The sequence below is a fragment of the Suricata suricatta genome, chromosome 12 (genome assembly GCF_006229205.1).
Source record: "Suricata suricatta isolate VVHF042 chromosome 12, meerkat_22Aug2017_6uvM2_HiC, whole genome shotgun sequence".
Lineage (NCBI taxonomy): Eukaryota > Metazoa > Chordata > Mammalia > Carnivora > Herpestidae > Suricata > Suricata suricatta.
In genome coordinates, this window is record NC_043711.1 from 85,016,074 (window position 1) to 85,027,958 (window position 11,885).

General features: G+C 40.1%; 1 protein-coding gene across 1 annotated transcript in view; it reads right to left on the bottom strand.

Annotated features, from left to right (window-relative positions):
* The window catches only part of MROH8 (maestro heat like repeat family member 8), a 57,166-nt gene that overhangs the window by 23,698 nt on the left and 21,583 nt on the right, over positions 1-11,885 (bottom strand). Inside the window, exons 7-10 of the mRNA XM_029916801.1 lie at positions 8,248-8,343; positions 6,703-6,807; positions 2,262-2,397; positions 648-766 (exon numbers count right to left, since the gene is read on the bottom strand). Coding sequence (XP_029772661.1) covers positions 648-766; positions 2,262-2,397; positions 6,703-6,807; positions 8,248-8,343 — 456 coding nt within the window. The remainder of the gene's footprint in view (positions 1-647; positions 767-2,261; positions 2,398-6,702; positions 6,808-8,247; positions 8,344-11,885) is intronic.

The following is an 11,885-nucleotide window of genomic DNA, read 5'->3' on the forward strand; positions in this document are numbered from 1 at the left end:
TGTTTAAAGAGCAAATTCTCTGGGCAATATGATGTGTTTAGTTTTTTTGTTATTTTTTTAATGTTTATTTATTTTTGAGGTGGGAAGAGGCAGAAAGAGAGAGGGACAGAGGATCTGAAGTGGGCTCCATGATGACAGCAGAGAGCCTGATGCCATGGGGGGCTCGAACCGAGGAGCCACAAGATCATGACTTGAGCCAAAATCAAGAGTTGGACACTTAAGTGACTGAGCCACCCAGGTGCCCCTTGTATGTTTAGTTTTACAAGCAATTAGAATTCATCCCAAAGTGGCTTTACCTACCATTTAACATTCTCATGACAAAATGTATGAGGCTTCTGGTTATTTCCCATCGTCTCCCACGTGTCCAGGTATCTGTCTTTTTTGTTTGTTTGTTTTTAGGTTTTTTTAATGTTTATTTTTGAGAGAGAGAGAGAAAGCGAGCAAGCACGAGTGGGGGAGGGGCAGATAGAGGGAGACACAAAATCCAAAGCAGGCTGCAAGCTCTGAGCTATCAGCACAGAGCCTGAAGTGGGGCTTGAACCCATGAACAGTGAGACCAGACCTGAGCTGACGTCTGACGCTCAACCAACTGACGCTCCCAGGCACTCCCAGTTATCTGTCTTTATATCTGCAGCCATTCTGATTACCTGGGCAATTCTGAAGGGACACCTGTGGACCTGCTTAATTCTGTAGCATTCTAGGAGTTCTTGACACTTTTTCATTGCTCTCTTGAAGCTTGGGTGATTTTTCTTGTCATGCGTGACATCTGAGAAGAAAACATGGAATGTTAATATTTTCTGGCTTATGTCTTATTGATTTTGCCAGTCTGGTTGATCCCCAGGTTGAAGTGAATCCAAAGATCTCACTCTTCTTATCTTTTTCACTTGGATAAGAGTGCCTGGGGGAAGGAGTGCGTATTAATCTGAAGGCTGACTTGCTTCCCCTCTGTGGTCAGACAATATATTAAAAAGGCTGAAGGAAAAAGAAAAGACCTTTTTGTGAGAACAGAGCTTTTGAGTGATTTGGGACTACAACCAAGACATACTATACTGTTCCCCCATTGGTGAGGACTTTTGAGGGGTCTCCTTATGAAGCTTAGGTCGCCATAAAAAATTGCACACTTTTGCAATGTCTGATCATTCCAATATAAAAAATCTTTCTGTGTCTAGTTTTCCTGATTATTGAGCCTACCAGTATTCCCTCGCAGTGCCTTGTTTTTATGTGTTGTGATTTGTATTTGCTGGAAATGTATCTATGGGAAGTCTTTGAGTGCTTGGTTGAGGATAGAGTCTCTCCAACTGGAAAATAAACTTTTTTGGGGAAGCAACTTTGTCTGTCTTGTTCACCAATGCACCTGGAATAGTAAGTGCTTCATAAATACTTGTTGAATGAATAATCAGTTGTATTTTCTTGGCTATCTGTCTTGGTAGATATTCCCCATACTCAGAGCTGCCCAGAGATGTGATTGCTGCTTTGGGAAGCACAGGGTTTCCTTATCCTTGGATAACCAAGCCCAGGCAGGGTAACTCCTTGGTGGGGGTAGATTAGACTGAGATTCAAATGCTGGGGGCACTGGGCTAGATATCTTCTAAGGTCTCTCCTACCTGGAGGGTCAATGATTAATTCCTTGACTGCAATGACCCTTTTTCTATTTTTCAAACTCCTCAAGTTCATACCTGTTGTTCCCTCTGCCCAACATGTTCTTCTTACATCTTCACTGGCTAATGTTTCTTATGTTTCAGGTTATCTTCAGAGAGGCCTTTTCTGAACTCCACAACTAGATGGGATTCTTCCTCACGGCCCCTGCAATTTCCCTTTAGCAGTTATCTTTGTTTATAATAGCAGAGTTACTTGTTGAGTCTTTGATTGTCTGATTCCCCGACTAGATGATGTATTATACAAGGATTGGACCGCTTGTGTTCTGGTTGCTGTTAGATCTTAAGAAAGCACTCAGAAAACATTTTTGGGATAAATAAATAATAATGAAGGGCCAAATGGTGGCCGAACTTCCACTTCTGACCAAACTAATCTCTCCAGTTTGTCTATGGGGCTACATGTTTAACTCTTTCGACTCCATGGCCATGCAGATGGCTGACACTAATGGGTCAGCCACTGTTCTGATTCGGATTATTAAGTCAATGTTGGCTCATCTCTGCTTGTGGACTATTGTACCTTTCTCTTTAAAAACTACCATAAAAAGTCTTTCTAGAATATGAGGACAAGGGCACAAGGAGAACTGGCTGCCTTCAGCACTGGCTTACACTTCAGCCTCAGGGTGATAAGCAGTAGGTAGTACATGCCCTCTGCAGCCTCCTCGGCTACCTCTTTCACTGGGTCCCCACACAGTAGTGACATCAGAGCCACGAGGTGTCCAAGCCTTTGGAATCGCAGTGGGAGCTAGTTAGGAAGAAAAAGAAAGATTCCATTAACATATGGGTACATTCCATGCCTTAGATTTGAGTTACTGAAAAGTAATTCTACTTCCACCCGCTGCTCAGCAAAGTGCAATGGTCACATTCAGCCCTTAGATCTGATCTCTTTAGGACAAACATTTAACATGTGTAGATACACCATGTCCATCAGATGGTATTAAATAGGACAAATTCTAACCTAAGTCAGCAATCTGAAGAATGAAAACCACCTCTTTATATAGAGAGGTGGTTATTCTAATACTATTTTTAAAGACATATTGGAAATAATTATGCAATAGTAAAGAGATCTATGGTACAACCACTCTAGGAATATAGCCATTAGGAATCAAGTATCCTAAGAATTTATAGAAAGGTGGGAAAATGTGCTAGTGTGCTATGTGAAAAAGTTGGATACAAAGTTGTGGTGCACTATTTAATAAAACTAAAAAAAATGTATTTATTGATATTTGACCTTATTATGTAGATAAAAAGATAGGTGGCAAAAATCATACCAGAAAAAGAAATACAACTTGGAATAGTGGAAAAAAAGTTTTAAAAAGTAAATTAAAAAAGACAATTAAAAAATGAAGGTAGGGGCACAAGGGTGGCTCAGTTGGTTAAGTATCTGACTGGTTTAGGTCATGATCTCACAGCTTGTGAGTTCAAGCCCCACATCAGGCTCTGTGCTGACAGCTCAGAGTCTGAGTTTGCTTCAGATTCTGTGTCTCCGTCTCTCTCTGACCCTCCCCCTGCTCACGCTCTGTCTCTCTCTCTCCCTTAAAAATAAATAAACATTAAAAAAATTTTTCGTTAATGAAGGTAGAAAAGATAAATGTTAAGAATTTGGTTGTGTGCAGAATGCATAATCATTTGCTCAAGGTAGAACACAGAGTTAGGTTCTGAACTTCCTCAGGGCTAATGTGGAGGTACATACACTGTCCCATATGACAGGATTCACATTGCCTAGAAGAGAAGAAGCAAATACCCATGCAGAGGATGCACGGCTGTTCTTAGGACTGAAGCAGAAAGAAATTCCTTACATGGCTCTTTAGAAAAAAGGACTGGGATATTGTGAACAATAGTGTGTTTCACCTATTTACAAGTCAACACAGCAACACATACAAAAAGCTGTGTAATGTCTTTCATTCACTGATGTAACCTTCATTCACCTAATCAACAAATACTGAATGTCACTTATGAACCCGGTACTGGTTATGAGGATGACACTTAGGACTAAGGCACTGTGACCAGCACTGGGGATACAAGCCCTGAACAAAAGACAACATCCTGTTTATGGAGGTGATATTCTAGTTGGAGGAACACAAAATAGCAAAGAAGTAACTTTTTTTTAAGTAGTCTTCACGCTCAGCATTGAGCTCAGTGCGGGGCTTGAACTCACGACCCTGACATCAAGACCTGAGTTGAGATCAAGAGTTGGATGCCTAGCTGACTTTTACCAAGAAGTAAAATTTATTGTGTTAAATGGTGATGAATGCTATGGTGAAGAAAAATGCACCAAAAAGGATAGGAACTGCTTTTTTAGAATAGTCAAGGAAGCCCTCACTCATGTTGAAATAAAGGATTCAGCCATGTAGATATCTGGGAGAAAAGCATTACAGGCAGGAAGAATAGCAAGCACAAAGAGAAAGGCGTGTGTTTGGTGTTTCAGAGGAACAAGTAGGTTAGGTAGGCTGGAGCAAAGTAAATGAGTAAAGAAGCAAATGAAATAGGAGATAGATTAGGTATATGGTATAGCAACTTAAAGAACCCTGTAGGAATTTTGATTTTTTTTTTCTGTGTAAAATGGTAAGCCATTAGAGAGTTTTAATGCCGATTTATTTTTGAGGGAGGGGCGCCTGGGTGGCTCAGTCGGTCAAACGTCCAACTTCAGCTTAGGTCATGATCTTGCGATTTGTGAGTTTGAGCCCTATGTTGGGCTCTGTGCTGGAGAGAGAGGAGAGAGAGAGAATCTGAAGCAGGCTGCAGGCTCTGAGCTCTCAGCACAGAGCCCAATGTGGGACTCAAACTCAAGAACTGCAATACCATGACCTGAGCTGAATCCGCAGCTCAACTGACTGAGCCACCCAGACGTTCCAGCCATTGGAGAGTTTTGAACAGAGAAGGGACATGAGCTGAGTCACATTTATTCAGCGCATATTTAATTGAGCATCTACTGTGTGACATATTCTGTGTTAGTCATTGGGGACGCTGTAGTGAACAAGACAAGCATAATCACTGATGGAATTTACATTTTCTAAGAGAGAAAAAGACAGTAAATCAATAAAGAAACAATCAAACAAGATAATCTCTGATCTTAAGAAGCCCTTGGAAGGAAAGAGAGTGATGAGAGAGAGCACAAGTGTAGATCTATTTGAACAAAGGCCTTTTTGAGGTGGAAACATCTGAACTAAGCACTAAAGAATGAGAAGGAGTTAGCTATGTGAAGAGTTGGGGAAGGTCTTTCCAAGCAGAGGAAGTAGTAAGTGCAAGGGCCATGAGGCAGGAAGCACTTTATATGGTAGGGAATACAAAGGAGGCCAGTGTGGCCAGAGGAAGTCAGCAAGTCCAAGGAGGCAGGCAGGAGCCAGATGGTACACGACTTTGTATTCTAGGAACAGCTGGAAAAAAGTGACATGGATTTCAAGACAGTAACTCTGGCTACATGTAGATAACTAGAAGGAACTAAAGTTGAAGCCCCCACCCCATCACACTCATGAAACAATGTTCTTAGAAGGAATAACTAAAATTATTATGTCTGGATGATAATAACTCAATAAAGTTGATTAAGAAAAGCTACGGACCTTCCTCAGGAAACTCTAGAAGACTACACCACACAAAATCCTGCCTATAGCTTTCTGGATGTTTACAGAACCCAATGGCACCTACATTTAGCAACCTTATATTTCCAGTTCTGCCTGGGAAGAAAACACTAAGGATGATCCAGGGCCTATAGAGAGATTATATGTAAGAGAGTCATTTGAAACTCTTCTTGAAGTTTTTAAAAATGTTTTATTTTATTTATTTTTGAGACAGAAAGAGACAGAATGGGAGCAGGGGAGGGGAAGAGGAGGGGGAGACACAGAATCCGAAGCAGGCTCCAGGTTCTGAGCTGTCAGCACAGAGCTTGATGCAGGGCTTGGATCCACGAACTGTGAGATCATGACCTGAGCCGAAGTCAGATAGTCAACCGAGCCACCCAGGCGCCCCTGAAACTCTTCTTTAGTCTGCAGCCAAAACTAGAGGTTGAAGAATGTAGAAAGAAGACCAACGTGATGACAGAAAAATAGGGTAGTCAGTGATGGCTGCAAGTTACTTGTTTTCATTGACCAAAGAGAGAAAAAAGGAAGTAGCATAGTTTGGGGGACTGAACTTACTTCAATAAGGAGGTGGAAAGCTTGGATTTATTTCCAGTGTGAAAAATAAAAAAAGTTAATGGAATCCTGTCCTTTTAATAAGCATGACTGTTAGAATATTTATATCAAGAACAAAGTCTCTAAGGAAAATTCTAGCATTAGGACCTAGCATTCCTACCCCACTAACTTGTCTTCTAATTAGATTGGAGAAATGATGGCTGGAGAAGAGAAGCTCTAATGCCTGGAAGATCTACTAAGAAAAAGCAAAGAGATTCACAGATGAAAAAAGGAGTAGATCCAGGAAAGAGGATCTTAGTTTTGACAAACTTTTTTCAGGAGTTATGAAAAAGCATTCAGAAGAACTGAGACCTGAGCAAGTGAAAGAGACAAATGAGAGGATTTAAAAAGAGGTGCCATAGAACCTTGTTCTGTAGGATGCTGGGAGATATTTAGGGGCTCCTGGGTAGCTTAGTCAGTTAAGTTTCCAACTCTGATTTCGGCTCAGGTCATGATCTCATGGTCCTGGGACCGAGCCCTCAGTGCCGGGTATGGAGACTGCTTAAGATTCTGCCTCTTTTCCCACCCTCAAAAAAGTTGATTTACTTACATTTGCTGCTCAAATTTATTAATTCAAATATGATACTGCACAGAGTCGAGGCCACCGTTACATTTATTTACTCACTCAAAAATATTTGCTATGTTGTTATATTCTAGATCTTGTGTTAAGCAACAGGGATGCAAGATTAATAAACATGGTACCTGGCCTCAAAATACTCAAATTTTAGAGAGGCAGATATGTGAATAATGCTAAGTGCTACAGTATCATATACATGGCGCGCCAAGGAGTCTTCCGTTTGGGAAGTCATTCACAGGAAGGAAAATAGGCATAGTAAGGTGGCTCTGGATCTTTCTTCCTGTGTGACTGAAGGGCTGCTTACCTTCAAGCTGAGATGTCTGGATAAGCACTTTAGAACTTGAGCCATGCTGACTGTGGCCCATTTCCGCTCATGGTCTTTGGCTGATTTTAGCCAGGGGTCCATTTGCTGTGAAAAATAAAGGGAGCCTAAATGGTTTACCAGAATGATTTGGGATAACACTTTTATTCTGCTTTGAAGAAAATGTGGGGAGAGAAGTTCCATATGTCACTACTGCATCTGAAAATGTCTTCCTAAATGATAAGCCAGTTCAGGTTGGAAAGGACAGTGGTGGGAAGGCATACGAGGCATAAAGACCTGGGACCAGATGAGCTGGCTTCTACAAAGGCTTATTTTCTAGACTTATTTTCCCTTCATCCCACTTTCTTCCATTTTTTATCCTATTCTCCTGGGTTCTGAAATCTGTTTGGAAGGAAATAAAATCAATGCCATGCTATTAAAGAACTCTGAGGATGGAGAAATTGCATCTGCTTATAACAGTCAGGGAAGGATTCCCAGAGAAGAAAACATTCACGATTAGGAACTTCATAAAGATGATATTTCATGGGCCCATGTGGCAAAAAAAAAAAAAAAAGATGGCATTTTAGGTAGAGGAAAAGGCTTGGATTAAGCTGCCAACATAGGAAAGTATAAAGCACAACTGGATAAAGGAGAGAAAGCCAATATGGCTGGAGTGCTGATGTACAAATATAAGAGGAATAAGAAATTAGGTTAAGGTCAGTTGTGGCAAAAAACAAATGTCCATCTGCACTTAGGCACAGATGATTCCTAATAGTTCAAAGGGCTTTTTCCTTTCTGGGATATCCGTATTTTAAAAGGAGCAAGAGAACCAGATGCTTGAACTGCAGTGAATGTATCCCAATGAGCAAATCCTTAATGATGGAATGGCATATACTGGAATGGGTACAGGTGAGGACAGGGGGTTATCAATGACCTTTGAATCCTGCCTGGTAGGCACCTGACTATTTGCTCATTCATGAGGCTCACTCTGTTCTCTGGTCACTGATTGAAATATTGCTATGGTAGTAAGCAATAGTAATTTAAGGAATAATTACAGCAATCATTTAAACCACAAGCTGAAGGCCATTTATTCAATATTCACTGTAATCATTATCTCAATGTAAAATGAGACTTCTCAGAGTCTCATTTCTGCTGAGTTTGAACGCAGATTTGACTAAAAACTGATAGCTGATACTCCTTTTAATTTTTAATGTTTGTTTATTTATTTACAGAGAGAGAGAGAGAGAGAGAGCGAGCGCACACACAAGCAGAGGGGGGGCAGAAAAAGGGAGAGAAAGAGAATCCCAAGCAGGATCCATGCTGTCAGCACAGAGCCCGATGCAAGGCTTGACCCCACAAACTGTGAGATCATGACCTGAGCCAATATCAAGAGTCAGATGCTTAACTGACTGAACCACCCAGGCACCCCAACAGCTGATACTCTTAACTACTATGCTGTCTCTTAAAACTTAATCCTTTCATATTTTTGTCTTCTGCTTTCACCACTTAATAAAAATAGTTTCCCCCTCTCTCTGATATCCTATTTACCTTAAAAATGGTGTCAAGATTTTCCAAATGTGCGTCTTTTACTACCAAACTCTGGAGCATCTCAGAGAATGCCTGAAATGTCTGCCTGTAGAGAGACTGAAAAGGTATAGGGTCAATGGATGTCCCCCCGACCTCCGCGGCCCCTGCCTCGTGAAGTTCCCCAATACTGTATACTTTTTGTTTTGTTTTTTACAGAAGTTTACTTTTTTTTCCTTTACAAGTTTTTATTTCAGTTCCTGTTAGTTAACATAGTTTAATATCAGTTTCAGGTGTAGAATTTAGTGATTCATCACTTCCGTACCACACCCAGTGCTCATCCCAACAAGTGCCCTCCTTAATGCTCATCACCCATCTAGCCCCCCCCCAACTAGTAACACTGTTTGTTCTCTGTAATTAAGAATCTGTTTCTTGGGGTCTGGGTGGCTCAGTCGGTTGGGCATCCAACTCTTGACTTCAGTTCAAGTCATGATCTCACGGTTCATGAGTTAGAGCCTCATGCCGGGCTCTGTGCAAACAGCATGGAGCCTTCTTGGGATTCTCTTTCTCCCTCTCTCTGTCCCTCCCCCACTTGCACTCTCTCTCTCAAAAATAAATAAACATTTATTTTTTTTAAAGCCTGTTTCTTGGTTTTCATTTCTTTCCCCCCAATATTTGTTTGTTTTGTTTCTTAAATTCCACATAAGAGTGAAATCATGGGGTATTTGTTTTTCTCTGACTTATTTCACTTAGCATAATTCTAACTTCATCCAAGTCTTTGCAAATGGCAAGATTTCATTCTTTTTTATGGCTGAGTAATATTCTACTGTGGGGTGTGTGTGTGTGTGTGTGTGTGTGTGTAATTTTATGATAGTGCTGCTATAAACATTGGGGTGTATGTATCCCTTTGAAACTCTATTTTTGTATTCTTTAGATAAGTGCCATTGCTGGATCACAGGGTAGTTCTAATTTATTTTTTATTTTTAAGCAATCTCTTTACTCAACTTGGAGCTTGAACTCACAACACTGAGATCAAGAGTCACATGGTTTTCCAACTAAGCCAGCCAGGAGCCCTGTAGGGTAGTTTTATTTTTAACTTTTTAAGGAGCCTCCATACTGTTTTTCAAAGTGGCTGCGCGAGTTTGCATTCCCATCAACTACAATGTACACTTTTAAGGATCGCATTATCTTTGAGTAAAGGCACATAACCAGTGTGAAAGTACCGGTAGGCAGTTTGTGAGCTGGGGCAAAACAATATATTCACTTATTTACTTATTTTCTTTTTTAAATTATTATTTTTACTTTACATCCAAGTTAGTTAACATATAGTGTAATAATGATTTCAGGGATAGAATTTAGTTTTTCATCACTTTCATATAACACTCAGTGCTCATCCCAACAAGTGCCCTCCTTAATGCCCCTTGCCCTTTTAGCCCTTCCCCCCACTCAACAACCAGCCAGCAACCCTCAGTTTGTTCTTTGTATTTAAGAGTCTCATATGGTTTGTTTCCCTCTGTATTTTTGTATTATTTTTGCTTTCTTTCCCTTATGTTCATCTGTTTGGTATCTTAAATTCCACATATGATATTTGTCTTTGACTTATTTTGCTTAGTATAATACATTCTAGTTACATCCACTTGTTGCAAATGGCAGTTGCCACTTGTTGCAAATGGCAATATTTCATTATTTAAAAAAAATTTTTTAACGTTTATTTATTTTTGAGAGACAGAGAGACAGAGCACAGCAGGGGAGGGGCAGAGAGAGAGGGAAACACAGATTCCGAAGCCCCATGCTCTGAGCTGTCAGCACAGATTCCGATGTGGGGCTCAAACCCACGAACTATGAAACCATGATCTGAGCCAAAGTCAGCACTTAACCAACTGAGCCACCCAGGCACCCCAAGATTTCATTCTTTTTGATTGTTGAGTAATATTACATGGCATATATATATATATATATATACACACACACACACACACATATATATATGGGGGACGCTATATATATATATGTGTGTGTGTGTGTATATATATATATATATATATATACACATAGATAGATAGACCACATCTTCTTTATAGATTAATCAGTCGATGGACATTTAGACCCTTTACGTACTTTGGCTCTTGTCGATAGCATTGCTAAAAACATTGGGGTGCATGTGCCACTTCAAATCAGCACTCCTGTAAACTTTGGATAAATACCTAGTGGTGCAATTGCTGGGTCATAGGGTAGTTCTATTTTAAATTTTTTGAGGAGCCTCCATACTGTTCTCCAGAGTAGCTGCCCCAGTTTGCATTTCCACCAGCCGTGTAAAAGGGTTTCTCTTTCTCCACATCCTTGCCAACATCTATTGTTGCCTGAATTGTTAATTTTAGCCATTCTGACAGATGTGAGGTGGTATCTCACTGTGGTTTTGATTTGTATTTCCCTGATAATGAGTGATGTTCAGCATTTTTTTCACGTGTCTGTTAGCCATCTGGATGTCTTCTTTGGAAAAGTGTCTCTTCGTGTCTTTTGGATTATTTGTTTCGGGGGTGTTGCTTTTGATAAGTTCTTTAAGATTTGGGGTGATAATCCTTTATCTGATATGTCATTTGCAAATATCTTCTCCCATTCTGTTGGTTGCCTTTTAGTTTTTCTGATTGTTTCCTTTGCTGTGCAGAAGCTTTTTATCTTGATAAGCTCCTAATAGTTCATTTTTGTTTTGTTTCCCTTGGATCTACAGACATGTCAAGTAAGAAGCTGCTTCATCCGAGGGCAAAGAGGTTGTTGCCTGTTTTTTCTCCTCTAGGATTTTGATGGCTTCCAGTCTTATGTTTAGGTCTTTCATCCATTTTGAGTTTATTTTTGTGTATGGTGTAAGAAGTGGTCCAGGTTCATTCTTTGGCATGTTGCAGTCCAGTTTTCTCAACACCATTTGCTGGAGAGCCTGTCTTTTTTCATTGGGTATTCTTTTCTGTTTTGTCAAAGATTAATTGGTCATAAGTTTGTAGATCCATTTCTAGGTCCTCTATTCTGTTCCATTGGTCTGTGTCTGTTTTTGTGTCAGTACCATACTGTCTTGATGATGACAGCTTTGGAATACAGCTTGAAGTCCAGAATTGTCATGCCTCAGTTTTAGTTTTCTTTTTTCAGGATTGCTTTGGCTTTTCAGGGTCTTTTCTGGTTCCATACAGCTCTAGCTCTGTAAAGAATTCTGGTATCATTTTTTCTTAAATATAATTTATTGGCAAGTTGGCTTACATACAACACCCAGTGCTCATCCCAAGTGCCCTCCTCAATGCCCATCACCCATTTTCCCACTTCCCCTCCCCGTCCACTCTCAGTGTGTTCTCTGTATTCAGTATCTAATGGATAGTTGATACCTGTCACAACACAGCATTTTATATACTGTTAAGTGAAACTGCAATACAATTTAAGTTTATTTTGGGAGTGTTTGCTATATAATTGGATTTAATGAAATGTTTAGAAGTGCAGTAGGCATGACCTTGAGTAGATAATGAAAGAAAATGCAAAATACTTATTGATTCATGATATGGTTTCATCTTAGCTTGGGCAAACCATGCAGTATTTAATACATAGTAGCAGAATATTTACTATTGAAGCTTGAAAAGATGTGAGTTCTTTGTGTGCAATCTTTCATTTATGCATGTGAGAGG